Raw genomic sequence first — 19188 nt, forward strand, 5'->3', positions numbered from 1 at the left:
TACTTTCGCAAGGCACTAAGATCAGAGGATGACATAAAACATCAGCGCAATTCATGTTGTCATACATTGCCTGTACAATATAGCTTATCTTTTATGCAGGAGTTCCTGCACTTACGTTTTGCTAAATGCACTGTATTCAAAAGGATAAAATGGGTACATTTATGCAGCGCTAAACCCAGTCTCAAATGGCTTTACTTCATGTGTAGGAGTAATTAAGTTCATAAACATCCACGGGTCACATTTTACATTAAATTTGCACGTCCGCCACTAATATGGATGATAGACAATGTTATACTTGTATAATATATGTGTGGATGCTATCCAATCCAATATAACTTTATTATCCCTGGTGGAAATTGGCTGTGTTTTTATGTTCAAAAACAACACAGAGAAACAGAGCAATTAGCATAGCGCTTAGATAAACCAATCACAGGGGAACGGCAGGCACTAACACAGCTTCAACAAACATCAATAGCAGATATCCTAGTGACCACCCACGGAATTGAGCTAACTTTGACACTGTCACATCTCCATTCCTTCTTAAATGTGGATCATTATCCGTGTTCAATAAAAACACTGAACAAAACCATAAACGCAACGTGTCGCTCCCATGTTTCATGAGCTGTAGTAAAAGACCCCGTACATTTTCCATCAGCACAAAGATATTGTTTATTACAAATGTGTTGACATCCCTGTCAGTGAGCATTTCTCCTTTGCCAAGATAAATCTACCCACCTGACAGGTGCGGCATATCAAGCAGCTGATTAAACACCATTGATCATTACACAGGTGCTCCTTGTGCTGTTGACAATAAAAGGCCACTCTAAAATGTATAGTTGTCGTCACACAACACAATGCCACAGATGTCTCAAGATTTGAGGGAGTTTGCAATTGGCATGCTGACTACAGGAATGTCCACCAGAGCCGTTGCCAAAGAATTGAATGTTAATTTCTCTACCATAAGCCGCCTCCAACGTCATTTTAGACAATTTGGCAGTACGTCCAACCGGCCTCACAACCGCAGAACACGTGTGACTACACCAGCCCAAGACCTCCACATGCGGCTTCTTCAACTACGGGATCGTCTGAGACCCACCACCCGGACAGCTGATGAAACTGTTGGTTTGCACAACCGAAGAATTTCTTAAACTGTCAGAAACCATCAGGGAAGCTCATCTGCATGCTCGTTGTCTTCTCCAGGGTCTTTGCCTGACTGCAGCTTGGCATCGTAAACAACTTCAGTGGGCAAATGCTCACCTTCGATGGCCACTGGCACGCTGGAGAAGTGTGCTTTTCACAGATGAATCCCGGTTTCAACTGTACCGGGCAGATGGCAGACCGTGTGTATGGCGTCGTGTAGGCGAGTGGTTTGCTGATGTCAACATTGTGAATACTGCCCAATGGTGGCGGTGTGGTTATGGTATGGGAAAGCATACGCTACGGACAACAATTTCATTTATTGATGGCAATTTGAATACACAGTTACCATGACAAGATCCTAAAGCCCATTGTCGTGCCATTCATCTGCCGCCATCACCTCATGTTCCATCCAGCATGATAATGCACAGCCCCATGTCGCAAGGATCTGTACACAATTCATGGAAGCTGAAAATGTTCCAGTTCTTCCATGGCCTGCATACTCACCAGACATGTCACCCATTGAGCATGTTTGGGATGCTCTGGATCGACATGTACGAGAGCGTGTTCCAGTTCACACCAATATCCCGCAACTTCACACAGCCATTGAAGAGGAGTGGGACAACATTCCATAATCTACAGCCTGATCAACTCTATGCGAAGGAGATGTCGCACTGCATGAGGCAAATGGTGGTCACACCAGATACTGACTGGTTTTCTGATCCACACTTCTACCTTTAAGGTATCTGTGACCAACAGATGCTTATCTGTATTCCCAGTCATGTGAAATCCATGTTTCAGGGCCTAATGAATTTATTTCAATTGACTGATTTACTTATATGAACTGTAATTCAGTAAAATTGTTGTGTTTATATCTTTGTTCAGTGTAAATAAATCATTATGACAATTTCCCTTTTTAGATAAGGCAATCAAATGAAAATAGATAAAGAAGATGCTGTCTAAGCTCTGATATTTTGGCTTGCTGCGGTTGTTAGCCTCGTCTTAGTCGGAAGACGCATTGAGTAATATATCAATCATAGCGACAACGTGTGTGTCAAGGGAGGACTTGGACAGAAGCCAGACAGACAGACAGAGAGATAGATAGATGGGAGGGAAGAACAGAGGGAGGGAGGGAAAACAGGAGAGACAGGCTTATCTGTCTGGCTTCTGCAACTGTCGCATGGGGGAGGCATCCATAGAAGATACAGACATACTGTATACAAGATGGGATTAAACATCTGCACACACCGTGACGTGCCCAGACACAAAGACTTACACACAGCAGGAGATGATGCGAACACATGCACACATATAAACAAACACACTGAGCATAAACATGCACCTGTCACTCTGAAAGTCTTGAGTAATAATGCACAGCAACCTATTGGCATTTTCCGTTTGCAGTGGAAGCGGAGATTCTCTCTCATGTAAGAGGATACTCGGAGAGCTTATTTCTCTGCACATTGAAACCTTAACTGCCTATAAAACCTTTCCCTCTCTCCATCTCTCCTTTGGTCGCTCACTGCCTCTGTCTCGCTCTACCTCGTTCTCTCGGTCTCTCCAACTGTATTATCTTAGGCATGTTCTGTGTAGGGTGTAACCCTGATCTTGACCCATAGCCATCAGATATAAATTGCTACAAAATGCCTCCTTCTCACACACACATCATATTCCTCTCTTTCTAGTTTTCTATTCATTGCTCTGTCTCTCCCGCAAATTCTGTTCGTCTTTCTATCCACTATTTCTCTCCCTCTCACTCATTCCCCATTTCTTTCCTCTGTGTGTGGTGCTGGAGCTGTCCCAGAGGCATTAACAGCTGGCCACATCCTGTGCTCTCTCTTTCTGTCTCCCCCCTCTCTCTCTCTGGAAGCAGAAATGTCCAGTCTACTGCAGTATGGAATATGGATGGAGGCAGCACTGTGGGCTGTAGTGACAGATGTAGGCTGGACAGACAGTGCATGGTTGGAGTATGAGTAGTACTTCTCAGACTGTATCATCACTAATACATTCTACCATTGTTGCAGTGTGGCAGGGACAGTGTTATGGCTGTTGTATGTGTTGGGATTAACGTTAAAGTCCATATGAACTGTATGATGGGTGTAGAAGTCCTGAATGGCAGTGGCGTGTGTAGGTGTGTGTGTGTGTGTGTGTGTGCGCACGGTATGCGTCTCAGGGTTAGCCCTTCAGTTTGTTTTGTGTCCGCCGAGGTGAACAGAGCATGCACGGTATTGACTATTTAGCTAATCCATACTGCCCGTCAGACACACGTCACTGACATCTGACCTTTGCTAGAAAGAAATGTGGGGTGGTATTAACTGACCAGCAGCCGCTGTCAATCAACTGGTCGTGCCCCCTCCATGTGTGTCCATCTGTATCGGCTCAATACTCCCCCCTTTATTCTGCTTCATTACCTTATCAATGTTTCATATGGGGCCCGTGACCACAGAGAAGGGAATAGAGGGAGGGAAAAGATGAGGGAGAAGAGAGAGGGAAGATGAGGGAATAGAGGTGGAAGATTAGGGCGAAGAGAGCAAGAGAGGGAGGACGAGGGAAATTGAGAGTGAAAGAGGGAGAAGAAAGAGGGAAGGGAGAAGAGAGGGGAAATGAGGGAGAAGAGAGGGAAGATGAGGGAGGAGAGAGACATGCACGAGCTCACACTTAACAAACAGACCTTCATTCGTACACAACCCACACATAGTGAGTGAGTCACTGTGCTGCATACTTTTTAAACATCCTTTTGGTGATAGCCGTACAACAGTGAGCCCTGGGCCTCAGCATGCTGACAGAAGCTGCCGTGCTGTGTGCACGGGTACCATCTGTGTACCATGTTTGTGAGTGTTGTGCATTTGTGTGTGTGTGGTCTATCTGTTTAGTAGAGAAAATATGTATAGTTTGAAAGAATCTTCAGATTGTTTGTGGATGTGAGTGTTTATGAGAGAGTAAAAAATACCGACAAAGGACAGTGACATCGACAATGAGATGTGTGTGTGTGTGACATTTGTGTGGGCGTGCATGCGGGCGGGAACAGTGTGTCTGTTGCCACGACTGCTCGATTCGATCCTGGTTTTCTCCAACGTGGATTTCCGTCATATTCTATGTTTAACATTTAATAACCTCATCCCCCCCGTGGACACAGGGGATCGGAATAGCATCTGTGAGGCGTTTGCAGACCACACATGCACACACACACCAGTACACTTTATTACGGCACACTGCAGTGCACAATGTCACAGTCTGTACACAGGCCTACTTTCTGTATTCCACACGTCGTGCACAGGAGGCTGGTGGCACCTTCATTGGGGAGAACAGGCTCGTGGTAATGGCTGGAGTGGAATGAATGGAATGGTATCAAATACATCAAACACATGGTTTCCAGGTGTTGATGCCATTCCATTCCAATGGCAGTTCCAGCCATTATTATGAGCCATCCTCCCCTCAGAAGCCTCCGCTGACATCAGGGTTTCCCTGGACTATCTGCACTGACTCTGCACAGGCTCAGGTCAGGCAGAGGTCGGTAATCCAGAGGTTGGGCAAAGGTATAGGACGGCAGGCAGGCAGGGTCAGGGGAAGGTAGAGTGGTCAGGCGGGCGAGCTCAGGGTCAGGACAGGTAAGGGTCAAAACCAGGAGGACGAGAAGAGAGAGACTGGGGAAAAGCAAGAGCTGAATACAAAAATTGCTGGTAGACTTGACTAACTGGCAACAGCCAAACAGAGAACACCGGTATAAATACACAGGGGAAGATGGGCGACACCTGGAGGGGGAGGGGGGGGGGGGGGGGGGGGGAGAGACAGACAATCACAAAGACAGGTGAAACAGATCAGGGTGTGATACACACTCATGCTGCTTCTACTCTGTTTTTTTATTATCTATCCTGATGCCTAGTCACTTTACCCTGCCTTCATGTACATTTCTACCTAAAATACCTCGTACCCCAGCACATTGATCTGGTACTGGTACTCCTGCTACTTGTTGGGAAGGTCTTGTAAGCAAGCATTTCATGGTAAAGTCTACAACCCGTTGAATTTGGTGCATGTGACAAATGAGATCTGATTTGATCAGCAATCCACATGGACCTGTTTTCTAAAGAGTTGTAAGGTGCCCAACATGTGATAGGGATGGGCAATTATCCAAATATTGTAATATCCGAACTGCTGTTAGTATTCCATTACTTGGGAAAGTTAACATTTTTGTTGTTGTTGTCTATTGTAATAAATAAATGACGGTTTTTATGAGCACACCCCATTTAAAAAAAAGGAGCACCGGTAGCCTACACACGTTTCACAAGTGTAGCTTGTTGTTTTCGTCTGTCAATCAGAGCAGCGCTACAGTCCAAGGCTCCATGTGTAGCAATTGGGAGATTTCTCATCAATGCCAAATGGAATTAAAATATAAAGTTGGCTAAATGAGAAGGGGTAGGCTACAACAATCAACGAACAGGTAGGCCGTTTCATATGGATGGAGTTGTTGTAGACAAGCTTTAAAACACAAGTGCATTATGGGTAATGTAGGGAGTTAACTTTCGTGTTTTGATGCAATTTGTTGTGGTGGCGGAGATGTAGCCGAACTGCGAGCCACGCTCTTCTAGCTCCGTTAGACCAGTAGTTTATTTTGTCATTCAGACAACCTCACATGGTGTACAAGTTTAATAAATGTCAACTACGTCAGTGGAATTCCAGACTAACTCATTAGCAGCGGATAAGATCCACAAAATGTGGGAATTACCCGCCCCTGGAGCTAGCAAGTGAGGACTCCCCTGAGCCGTCCCGACTACGGTCTGGAAGCGAGGCAGGAAAGGTAACACTGGGGGCTCGTCCAGGATTTATCCTGCCAGTATCGTTGAGTTTTTCACATTATACCGGAATAACAAAGAGAGAGAAAGAAAAAAAAAAAAAGTTTCACACTTTCACGAGGTAACGGCTAACGAAGTTAATCATCATTGTTCTAGTAGTGGCTGACGTTCTAACTAAAGTTGTAAAATGGCGGCTACAAGCAGGAAATCTGTTATTACGAGAGAATTCGCCTGAGGATTCGACGTGCTACTCAAACCCCAATCATATCGCTAACTACAGTGAATGAAGACATGCACTCACAAATCTCATTTGCCAACTGGATGAACGAATTTGATGTTGCAAATGCTAACATTAACTGCAATCCATTTTTGCCAAGTTCAGATGTAGCTAATATGCAGCCAGCCGCAATTAATATGGCTGACTCGTGCCTTGAGCCAAAGACGTCTCCTCGACGGCCAAGGAGAGAAGCGAATCCATTCCAGTCTCATTGAAAACAGAAATGTGGGTGACAGTGGAATCGAATCACAGCAAAGTCACAACCAAAACTATACCAGCTGGCATGCTAGATGCTCACATGAAAATGGTCTCTCTAGAAATGTGTTTCAACCAACTACTGAAATGCTGTATACTCCATGCACTAACCCTTTCAACTCTGCCAACCACAGACTCTATGCAGCGAGTACACCTGTAGATGCTGCTTACTCCCATTACCCACGCAGGAGGCCAGCAGCTCTGCCCTCCACTCCAGCCATGTATCCTGTGTATAACCACCACGCACAGTCACAAGACACCCATCAATGTATCTGGCGTGATGCTCTGCCCACTGAAGGTCATGAAATGTACCTGTTATGAAAACGAACAGTCTCACCCCAGGCGAGCAAGATCCAGTTCACACTCAGGCAGCCCCGGCGTGTACATTATGATATCTCATCTGACAGTGAGAAAGAATACGCTACTCAGAAGGAGAGGATCCCCACACTACGACCAGGTCAGTTTGATGGTTAGGGCTTATGGAAAGAGGTATATATTCTTTAAGACAGCGGAGCACAGAGAAATGTGCTGCCTTGGCGCTGTTACGACACCATTCACCCAGACGTTAAACCTCCAACTATCGACTGCATTCTCAGCAGGGCATTGGTCCTGTAAATGTCAAAGTCTTTGGAGAAGTTCACCTGCCCATTCAGGTTGGCACCCGCACATTCAGGTTGGTACCCGCAGACGTTGGCGTAGGGAACACCGATGCCATCGTCGGTCATCCATTCCTGCAGCAGTCTCGGGGAAGCCATGATTTCAGTAGCCGTAGGATTGTGCTGTTTGGTGAACAGGTGCCCTACTTCAGAACGTAGGGGGATGTCGTAAGAATAGCACGCACAGCCGTTTTCGAATCAGGGTGAGAGTACATCGTGCAGAGGAACGCACACTTCCGTGAACCTGTCAGAGGTGACGTAGTGCTGAGCCCAACTAAAGGATTCATTGAGAAGCATAGGCCAATAATCGAATCCCCATCAGGCTCTACAATCCAGGAACAGAGTCAGTGAAATCCGTTCGGGCTGCAGCTGTTGTTCAGCCCACTGAACTAGTCTGGTTTCCCCAGCAGTTTCTTCTCACTTACAGTTGGTGTATACGGAGAGCTCTGCTGCACTAAGTGCAGGCGAACAAAGTAGGCTTGCTCAACTCCTTAGTGCCTATGGGGACGTCTTCTCTACTGGACGCACTGATCTTGGTCGCACTGGTCTTGTACAGCATGACATTCGGACGTTGCCTTGGCCACCTGTGAAGCAGCAACCGTGGTGGCTGGCATTCGAAAAGTAGCTCAATGCAGACCAGCAGTTCCAGTAAAGTCTTGAAACTGGAGTAGCCTCTCCAAGCTACGGCAGCTGGGCTTCACCAACAGTCATGGTACGCAAAAAGGTCCAGACATACCATCAATGTGTGGACTACAGGGCTCTAAATGAGTGTACTGTTAAGAATTCATATCCACTTCCCCGTATCCAAGACACTCTAGATACCCCGTGGACAGCCAAATGGTTTAGCGCGGACTTAGCGTCAGGCTACTGGCAGGTAGAGCTTACTCCCAGGGCCCGTAAAGCAGCCCCTTTCTGCAGCAGGAAGGGCCTCTGAGTGGAATGTGATGCCTTTTGGGCTCTGTAACGCACCAGCGACGTTTCAACTGCTAATGGACCGTGTCCTGTCTGGAATGCAATGGGCGACCTACCTAGTATATCTAGATGACATCATCATCCTGGGAAGGGATGTCACGGAGATGCTCCAATGCCTGGCAGTGTTGTCGGCTACGCCAAGCCAACCTGAAATTGTAACGCTTCAAGTGCCATTTCTTCCCCCGACAGGTAACCTACCTTGAACACATCGTTTCCAAACACGGCATCACCACAGAAAATTCTAAAAAGTCCAAGAACGGCCCCAGCCTACCGGTGTTTCAGAAGTCCGTCAGTTCGTCGTTCTGACCTCGGACTAGCAACAATTTGTCAATGATTTTTGCCGTCTTGTCCCAGATGCAGGACGGTGAGGAATGCGTACTAGCGTATGGGAGCCGGCGGCTGTCCTCCACCGAGCAAAACTATTGTACTACACGGAGGGAACTACTGGCAGTAGTGGAGCTCACTACACACCTCCATCAATACCTGCTCAGAAGACTCTTCATTGTGCACATTTACCACAGCAGCCTTTGGTGGCTCATAAGGATGAAGGAACCAGAAGGTCAACTAGCGAGGTGGCTCGAGAAGCATAACTCCAAGGTCATACATCGTCCAGGACGCCGCCATGAAAATGCTGACGTCCTGTCCATGAGGCCCTGCCGCCAGACTTGCCCCTGCACTATACAGGACCCTACCCAGAACAATGACTGTTTCAGGCACCCGGAAGTGCAGTATAACCTTGGCCTCAGCATAGCTGATTACGTTCTGGAAGCTACTTTATGGAGCTCTGCCCAGTGGGGGTAGGAAAAGACCCCATCCTACAGCCTGCACTCTCTGGAGCGGCCTTCGACGAGGAGTCGGGTCATCGGGACAGTGAAGAGAGTGCAGGCTGTAGGATGGGGTCTTCTTGACGTGGAAAATATTTGCCTCACCGACACAAGTGACTCTGTTCTCTTCCATGGATGGACTACTGAGAAATTATGTCAAGCTAGTTAGCGGACTCTGACATGGGCCCCATCAAGAGATGGCTCGAGGAAGAACAGGAACGCCCATCATCAGGGGATGTCGCCTTTCAGGCCAGAGAATGTATGTCAAGGACTGCATTCGCTTACGCCGCTTCTACTGTACCGAAGGCGCAGGGTTTTACCCACAGATACTCCTACCTTATGTGTTCCGGACAGACATCGTGAAGCAGATGCACGACAGCCCTGTAGAAGAACACTTTGGTGTGGACGCACACTTGTCCGGCTGCAGACAAGACACTACTGGTACCGAATGAGAGAGGATGTCACACTACGGTGTCGTACATGTACCAGCTGTGCCGCTAAAGCCAGACCTCCAAGGAAGCCCCAAGCACCTATGGGGACTGTCCGTGTGAGAGTACCTATGGAGAAGATTGCCATTGATCTCATAGGCCCCATGAACAAGAGAGAACGCTACAAACGCTACATATGGGTGGTTCAAGACTTTTTCACAAAGTGGGTGGAAGCTCATACATTCAAGTGCACCAATACCAAGTGCGCACACACTGGTAGACAAATACAATCATGCGTTTCACACACAAAGAACATTTAGATATTAGATTACGGTAACTTACTGTATATCCCACACCCATGATAGACATTTAAAAAACGCTCACACACACACACACACTTAACATACCCCTGCAAGCAAACACGCACGCGCACACACACACACTCAATGGGTCATGACGATGGAGTTCAGAAAGGAGACATGCTCCATGTCCCGTTAGCAGACAGAGAACAGTCTGATAATACTGGCCCTGCTTGACACACACACACGTTTTGTTCTTCAAACCTCGTGGGGACCTAAAATTGACCCCTAAACCTAACCTTAACCTAATCACTTACCCTAACCCTGATTGTAACCATAAACACCTGAGCTTAAAATAGCATTTGTCCTCATGGGGAAGTGGGTAATGTCCCCACGAGGGATAATTTTCCTTGTTTTACTATCTATGTGGGGACTTTGGGGGATTTTAGGTCACCACAACGATAGAAGAACCAACACACACACACACACACTTACTCACTCATTCAATAGGAAAGGAAAAGAGTGAGAGAGTACGACAGATAGAAAGAATGACAGAGAGAGAGAATAACAGAGAGAGAGCCTGTTCATTTGTTCTTGGAAACAAACTGCTGTTAAATTATTTATTTGTTCCCTTGCATTAAGTAAATTCGCTCATTAAAAAACATCAGCGAACAAATCAGCATGACCCAGAGTGGGATGAAGTAGGTTGCCAGCGACAGGCTCACTCCACTCCCACCACATGCTGGGGAGAGCTCTCTCTCTCTGTCTCTCTCTAATGGGTAAGTGGCTATACAAGTACATCCAAACAGACGTTATACACACTTGCATGAGAAATAACACACATTAGCTCATGTCCACTAACTATCGGACACACGCACACACATATGCACTTGCGCACACACACACACACACACACTGCAGTTCTGCAGAACTGGCTAAGCTCCCTCAATAGGTGGAAAACAGCACAACATTGCAGTATAGCGGTGGCAAACGGAAAACAATGCACCCTTTCACTACCCTAATTCTCTAGGGTGCTTGTGTACATTATGTGGTTGTGTTTGTGCCTTTTGTGTGCATGTATGTGCTTCCATACTGTATGTGTGTGTGTGTGTGTGTGTTTGCTGGTGGATGTTTGCATACATTATGTGAACGTGTGTTGTGCTGCAAGTGTTAGTTTGTGTGTACACATTTCCGTGTGTGTGTGTGTGTGTGCGCGCAGATTTGTATGTATGTATACACCACAACCTTGATAGTGACACTCATACAACAGTTCACCGAGAAACTCACACCAAGATCCAAATCAATGCTAACATCGGCGCCTGTATCTCATCACTCACAGAGTGGTAAATAAACAATGGTCGGTACAGCCGAGACAGAGACAGGCTAGATTAGCGGCGGCCATATTTTATGCTGACGCCCCTTGAGCGTGTAAGCAAGACTGTTGCCCTCCGAGCAGGAGAGACGAGGATATAGGAACTATTTCGGAAAAGGAAAAAAAAAAACGTGTTTATTTACTTAGAGCAGTGAGCAACATGACGGGCTGTTAAAAAAGGTTCCACTGGCTTGATAATGGCTTACATTTCCGAGGTATTTTTTTTTGCTGGGTTTCAACGTGTTTTACATTTAGAGGGTTGGGCTTGTGGGGAGATCACCTGAGCTGCCTAGCTCAGAACTGTGAAGGGCCCACCTGGGTGATGCGTGGTACCCATTTTGTACCAGAATGCACTCCAAACATTGGCAGCTTGCCACAGTTGGTTGGGAACATTGGGTTCTTTTGGTAGCTCCGGGGGCATTTCTAATGCTGACTATGCACTGATTTCAGATCACTCTGTCAACTGCCATCATAACCTGAACAGTTATTTTCCACCCTTATTAACAACTGATTTATGATCAATTCGCCCTACCCACAGCCCTACCCATCTTAATTACGAACATAACAACACAACTGGCCCCATACCAGTTCTTAACACAAAACCACAGTCACCATAACCCGGAGGGGATGCTGGTGCCTGAACAAATCATGACCGTTCACACCCAAAACACTGTCGGAATGATATCCATTCAGATGCCAGAATGACCACAAGTATAAACATAAATAGAGAGCAAATAAACTACAACACTCCCTACCGAGTTTCAAACTGCCTCTGGAAGCAACGTAATGGTATGGGGGCTGTTTTTCATGGTTTCGGGGCTTGGCCCCTTCGTTTCAGTGATTCTAGCCAATTCTGTGCTTCCAACTTTGTGGCAACAGTTTGTGGAAGGTTCTTTCCTGACAGTGCAAAGCGAGGTCCATACAGAAATGGTTTGTCGATCGGTGTGGAAGAACTTGACTGGCCTCCACAGAGCCCGGACCTCAAACGCATCGAACACATTTGGAATGTGATTTACTAATGCACTTGTGGCTGAATGGAAGCAAATCCCTGCAGCAATGTTCCAACATCAAGTGGAAAGCTGTTATAGCAGCAAAGGGGGGTACCAACTCCATATTAATGCCCATGATTTTGGAATGAGATGTTCAACGGAGCTCTCCGTTGCTGGAATGGAGCAACTCATTGTGTCAAATGTTTTGAGGTCTGTATAATGCACGTCAAATAAAGTTGGATTTGATTAAAAGCCATACTACGTTCCATTCCAACGCTATCATCCCCATCTGCCTATACCCGAGAGAACAAAGTATTTCACTCTTTGACCACCAACGCAATTATAAATCACAAAGCATTAACCTTAATGTAAACCATCTACCCATACTTTGAAATTATGAACATAAATACTTCATGGACCAGGTCATCTTAGTTGGCAATATTGCCACTTTATACCATGGTTTCTAGCGTGGTTTTCTACCAACAGCCTCAAGTCAAGTCCTGAGAGGAACGTGTACAGAATATGGGTACTGTTACATTGTAGCTACAGTTGGATTTGATAGGATGTCTTTCAGTGTGACTGACTGTCCTTTTTAAAATACAAAACTCTAGAAGCGGACACTGAAGCTGACCCTGTGTGGGTCAAACCAATAGAGACGGGGTTTTTTCTTCCCAAAACACAGCTCATGTAGTTCATACAAATGTAGTACATGCAACAGTCAGTGGCAATGGAATGGTATAGCTAAGATGTGGCCATGTCTTCCTGTTTCTCTAACACAAACACAATACCGAATTGTATTATGTAACAGGTCCAGTTATTCAAATCAATCAAATGTATTTAGAAAGCCCTTTTTACATCAGCAGGGCTTATACAGAAACCCAGCCTAAAACCCCAAACATTGCAGATGTAGAAGCACGGTGGCTAGGAAAAACTACCTAGAAAAGGCAGGAACGAACCAGGATCTGAGGGGTGGCCAGTCCTCTTCTGGCTGTGCCTGGTGGAGATTAGGGTAAGGAAATGGGGATACCTAGTCAGTTGTACAACTGAATGCATTCAAAATGAAACTTCTGCACTTAAACTGAATCAGAGAGGTGCGGGGGGCTGCCATAATCGGCGCCCAGGGAACAGTGGGTTGACTGCCTTGCTCAGGGGCAGAACGACTGATTTTTTTTACCTTGTCAGCTCAGAGATTCGATCCAGCAACCTTTCCGTTACTGGCACAACGCTCTAACCACTAGGCTACCTGTCAATTAAACAAGTACAGCTTGTTCTTCAAGATGTTCAAATGTTCGTTCGATGACCAGCAGGGTCAAATAATAATCACAGTGGTTGTAGAGGGTGCAACAGGTCAGCACCTCAGGAGTAAATGTCAGTTGGCTTTTCATAACCGAGGTCGAGACTGCATATTGAGTGTGGGCGTGTTTGCTTGTGGATTTCTCATTCCCCAGACAGAATTGTGCCCAAACACTGTTGAGTAGGTCTTTTAACAGAAGACTAATGTCAATAGGTCTCTCTTGACCCTACCGTAATAGTCTTTTAGTCTCTAGAACCTCTGGTCTTCATGGCAGAAATGGAGCCTTTGTAAAAGTGAATGCTGTTCCCGCTGTAAAAGTGCGAGCAGAATATAACTCTCCATCCCACTCTTTCTTTCTCGCCTCAGGTTCGATTACCAAGAGCTGCTCCACAACTCCACCTTTTGCCTGGTTCCTCGGGGGCGTCGCCTGGGCTCCTTTCGCTTCCTAGAGTCTCTACAGGTAGGATGCTAAATACGGATCACAACACCCTAGCATGGTCCTGGAAGAATGCCAAATACTGCTCCAAATACACGGGCATGGTCGCAGATATGGGATTTGTTTGTGCCGTCTTGCCAACTCCTATAATTCCTGGGACCAAGCTACGTGTACGAATACACCTCTGAACAAGATTATGCATTGACGTGCATTGTGTTAGCAGTCACACTATTAATATCATAGCCACACTGTCGTATGAATGTATGTGCTCTACTAATGTGTACAATTTAAGGTTAAGGCGTTAACCATGATGGTGGTGTTGGCTGATTTGCAAAAAAAAGAGGGGGGGGGGTATTTGGTAAATATAACATTGAATGGGTTTGTCTTTCATTAAACTCAGCTTCAATAAACCATGTAGTTAAAGAAATAATGATATGGCACAAACTGTGTGGAATTACCACCCATGTGGATGTTTTGGTGATGGAGCTGTGTTCATGGTTTTACCTACCAATGAACCTCCCAGACTCTTGTGTTCCCTGGCCCTCTCTTTCCTTCTCTCTCTCACTGAGTCTCTCAATGGTCCGGAAGCTTTCATAGGGTTGCCAGCCTGCCACACTGCTGATCTAAGCTGAATGGGCAAATCCACTGAACACAGGGCTTGGCAGGGAAGCTCACTCTCACTCAGCTAACTCATTCCTCCTCCGCACTCCCTCCCCAGCTCTCTCTCCTTCTCCCTCCATCTATCTCCTTTGCTTTACCATTCGGGCCAATCTGAGATTTGTAAGATCTCCTTTTACTTTTCGTGCCAGCCCACAAAAGAACGTGCAATTACCAATGTGGTAGGAAACTTATTGTCTGCGTTCCAACTCTTGGTGCGTGCACGCACGCACGCGCGCACACACACACTGACCCTGAAGCTCCTCTCTTCATCTCCCAATGTAAAGAACCAAGAAACAACAACACACATATGCCCACATGCTGAGCTGCACTGGGATCTAGACAGGGGAATAATTCTTAGTCAGTCCGCTTCACAGCACCATGTCTCTGGGGAAGTGGCTCAGGCGAGCCCCAGGCTTCACGTCAGCTCTGGAGGCCTCAACATCTGGCTTGACCCTGTTACCTGGAGCGTAGCCTAGCGTATCTTAGCGTCGTCTGCATGACTGCCTTGGTGAGGGCTGGTCTCTGGTGAGGCAACTAGAGGAGCTTCAAACCGCCAGAGGGGGAATCTGTCGGAGTCGTCTGATCTCAGTCTGTAGCTGGTTCTGGCTGCTCTCTTGTGATTTAATTAGAAAAGTAAATAAAACCATCAACACCCAGGACCGCAGCTTGGAGAGAGAGGGAGGGAGAGAGATTGAAGGAGGGAGCTGAAAAAAGAAAAGTAGAACATCAAAAACCTGACTGTCAGTAAACAACGGGGATACGGCAACATCAAACTCAGCTTTAAAAAATATTATCTATTATACCCCTCTTCTCTCGCCATCCTCTCTGTGTAGTGTACTTAATTAGCAGACTAGGGGTCTGTTAAATCTCTGTGTGTGTGAGAGACGTAGCAGAAATGTGATCTCTTTTTCTCTAGGGCCTCTAGGGGCTCCTGGGACAGGCAAGATAGTAGCTGTGACTCATGCAACCTCCCCAAGAGAGTGTCACACACACACACGTGTCATCGATTTCATTATCTGCTCAGACTGCCTTATTGAAGTACCAGCTGCTACTATGGTGGTATGTGTCAGAGACGAAGACTGGAAATCTAGACAACATATTTATATTGAAAAATGGCCCGTCTACCACAAGCAGAGCAGATGACCAACGGTAGCATTACCACTGACCCTGCCCGTTTATGTTCTTGTCACACTGACCCACCCATTTCCCAGGTGATAGATTCTCTTACGCGTACATCTGCTGAGAACTATTCTCTCTCGCTGTCTCTAGGCGGCGTGTATTCCAGTGTTGCTCAGTAATGGTTGGGAGCTGCCCTTCTCTGATGTCATCCAGTGGAACCAGGCTGTCATAGAAGGAGATGAGCGATTGCTACTGCAGGTAACACACACGCATGCGCGCGTCTCACACGTTCACAACAGGTCTGGAATCAATTGTTTGAACCCAGTTGATACAGGAAATAACCTGACATTCAGCTAACCAATACCCCCCCCCCCCCTATAAAAAAAAAACAATCTTCATTTTGGAAAGGACATGTTAAAATCATAGAATTGACTATTAAAAATGGAATTGACCACAACAACATTAGGCCCATGTGCGCTCGCATGTACACACACACTCCCCCTCACACATGCGGTTGTGGTTAGGGATTTGGAAATTGAATTTTGAGGGAATAAAGCTGGTGACAGGAGGTTGAATGGGTCCAAGCACATCAGAGAGTCAGGAGACCATTGAGAGGTGAATCTCTCTTTCAGATCAAGAGATGTGAGAGAGGAGGGAGGGAGGGCCTTTGCTTCCTCAGGTCCCTATCATTAGAAGAGCTGTTATATGGTAGACTAGGTTAAAAGGTGGAGTCAACAGGCTACCTGACTGGCCTTTTAACATCACTGTAGAAGATGCAGACTTCCCTGCTAGGCTAACTTGATTTAATTCTAATCAAATCACATTACTTTATCCAAAGTAATCGCCTGGTGTAGGCTTACCGGTTAGGTGAGTCTATTCGGTATGTTTCCTATATCAGCTAGCCGACACATTCATAGTAGTTTAGGAGAATGAACGGGGTGAATTTGGGCTATTTTCATTTGGTGCCTATGGAGCGACCCTTTTTACTTTCCTCTACTAGAACGTAGTGTCATCATGTAACATGGAACTTGCCTGAAATGTTGGTTTCAGGTAAGCCATGTGCTATAAACAGATGTAGGTGAGCTAGGATAGCTGCCGGGCACCTTTCCTGAACCCAAGCTCTCCCTCTTGCAAAACAATACAATTGATAGGGGATTTGACTCTGGATGGGTTGAGAATGTAGCTAGATCCTGACCACTTTCCCCATCTTCCTCCATAGTAAGGGTTATTGACTGTCAGTGGGTTGAGTTAAGTATAAACTGCTAGGGGCTGTTTAAGTGGTTCAAAAGGTTTACAGCCACAGGTAAAAATGTAACATACTGTAAGAAAAGGTTAGTCTTTTACCAGGCAGTGTAGAGAGCAGTGTCGTTCTATGAAGCACATTTCATTCTGAAGATTCTGATTGTATGCAACGCGATAAAACATTGACCTTGCCTGCTCTGCCCTCTCACCTTTGCTCTCTCAACCCTCCTCTTTCTCAACTTGCACCCTCCCTCGTCTTCCTCTCTCCCCCAGGTCCCGTCTACAGTGCGCGCAGTGGGAAATGAGTGGGTCCTGGCTCTGAGGCAGCGCACTCAGATGCTGTGGGAGGCTTACTTCTCCTCCGTGGACAAGATAGTCCTCACCACACTGGAGGTAGGTGAGGAGTCCTGTTAATTAAGCACAAAACGGGAGAAAACGGACTGAAACAGTACCTGGCCATTGTCCAATGCTTGTTTTTGTTTTCCGTGGCATTTTTTTGTTTGTTGCTGCGATGTGCTCTAATGAACACGACCCAGGAACTAAGAGAGAATGGATTGACCTCAGATTCATTTGTATGGGATTGTTGTGGATTGGGTGTTTTGTTGTTATACTGGCACCGGCTGGTCAAAGTGAGGAAGTGCATGTACTTAAGATTGCTGCGTTTGTATTCTTGAGGTGATTACTTTGGTTTTGCACACACAAAGTTGGCCAGCCCATATGGACATCGATAATTCAGGTTTGAACTAATGGGTACATCAGGGCGTTCTCCCCTCAAACGTGCTCACCTTGTCATCACTCTCCCTCTCTCAGATAATCAAAGACCGGGTGTTCTCCCACATCTCCAGAAATAAGTACATGTGGAACGCCTTACCAGGAGGCCTGCTCGTCCTGCCAGAGTACTCCACACACTTGGCCCACTTCCCCTTCTACTACCTGAGCTTAGGTAGGGAACCACACCAGACTGGACTGGTCCCGACCTAGTTCAGACCTACCTGACTAAACTGGCTCATCCATATAATTATATCTCATCTATAGGGTCTCCTATAATAAAACACAAATGTATATTTCATAAAGTTTATAATCATAAGTATACAAAGCAAATCTAATATTTGTCTCCTACAGTAAATTTGTTACTTTCAAATATGAAACGCTGTACATGGTAGATTGTACTTTTACTAACTTATCCTCCTCGTTCCTTCCTGCAGGGGTCAGTCCAGGTCAAGAGTTCACCGCCATCATCCATGCCGTCTCTCCGTTGGTCTCCCAGTCTCAGCCAATCATGAAGCTGCTTCAGGTGGTCTCCAAATCCAAATACTGTTCACAGGTGAGTGTGTTGGTGAAGAGGTCATAGGTAGCAAATAGACTGCTCCATATTGCTTCATTAAGCCTATTAACCCTTATGCTTATTGTGTCTCACTCTATTCCCTCCCCCTCTAGATCATCATCCTGTGGAACAGTGAGAAGCCGCCGCCCCACAGGAGTAAATGGCCACCCATGCCTGTCCCCCTCACTGTGACAGACGGTAGGAGGAAGGTGAGTGACAATGACGTCGCCAAATCCCAAGTAAGGCTACAGGAGGGGCAGAATGAAAGTCATTCCTGTCTGCCTCTCTCTGTAAGTCTACCCCCCCCCCCCCAAACCACACTGAATCTATGGGAGTAAAATGCTTCCTTTGTCACTGCTCGTCATTCACACATCCGTGACATTGACTCACCCTCTCTCCCCCCATGCCACAGACCTCAATGGAGCGGACAGTGTCCCTGTCATTCCTTCATTATCCCAAACACAAACCAACCAATGTCAAACTTAACAAGGAATGGAAATGACCATCTCTCAATTCCCCTCTCTCCAGACGAGCAGTCGTTTCCTGCCCAACGTGGCCATAGAGACAGAGGCAGTACTGAGTCTGGATGAAGATACAGTCCTGCTGACCAGTGAGGTATGACCTCCCATTACAACTATACACGGTGGTAGAAAACACACACACACACACACACTTTACCCATGCAACTGTATTCACTCTTCGCGCAGGTGAACTTTGCCTTCTTGGTGTGGAGGAGTTTTCCTGAGCGTATCGTGGGCTACCCCCCTAGGAGTCACTTCTGGGACCCGGTGAAGCATGCGTGGGGGTACACCTCCAAGTGGACTAACGAATACTCCATCGTTCTGACGGGAGCAGCCTTCTACCACAGGTACTGTAACCATAGATTCCATAGAACGGGCCTCCCCATTCAAATGAACCAGTCAATTTGCCAGGGTTAGAGGTTCCAAGCCCTTTCTATGGATTCTGTTTCTATGACTACCATCGTGTACAGCTGATCAGTTGATCTACTGGCACACAGAAAAACATAGTAAACCAATGAAGACCATTAAACAGACCGTCTATGAGCTGTGGCTACTACTTGAAGCCCTTACATTTTGCCCGTAGAATGTATTAC

The 19188-nt window shown here is 46.4% G+C and overlaps 1 protein-coding gene across 6 annotated transcripts in view; it reads left to right on the forward strand.

Moving 5' to 3' along the window:
* LOC110496808 (exostosin-1c) overlaps nucleotides 1-19188 on the forward strand; it is a 73017-nt gene that overhangs the window by 52337 nt on the left and 1492 nt on the right. For all 6 annotated transcript variants that reach the window (XM_090208510.1, XM_036952646.2, XM_090208508.1 and 3 more), the window contains exons 3-10: nucleotides 13660-13753; nucleotides 15659-15766; nucleotides 17024-17143; nucleotides 17561-17693; nucleotides 17956-18074; nucleotides 18188-18283; nucleotides 18603-18689; nucleotides 18782-18942. In XM_090208510.1, coding sequence (XP_090064636.1) covers nucleotides 13660-13753; nucleotides 15659-15766; nucleotides 17024-17143; nucleotides 17561-17693; nucleotides 17956-18074; nucleotides 18188-18283; nucleotides 18603-18689; nucleotides 18782-18942 — 918 coding nt within the window. The remainder of the gene's footprint in view (nucleotides 1-13659; nucleotides 13754-15658; nucleotides 15767-17023; nucleotides 17144-17560; nucleotides 17694-17955; nucleotides 18075-18187; nucleotides 18284-18602; nucleotides 18690-18781; nucleotides 18943-19188) is intronic.

The sequence above is a fragment of the Oncorhynchus mykiss genome, chromosome 18 (assembly GCF_057628025.1).
Source record: "Oncorhynchus mykiss isolate SJ-2025 chromosome 18, ASM5762802v1, whole genome shotgun sequence".
Classification (NCBI taxonomy): Eukaryota; Metazoa; Chordata; class Actinopteri; order Salmoniformes; family Salmonidae; genus Oncorhynchus; species Oncorhynchus mykiss.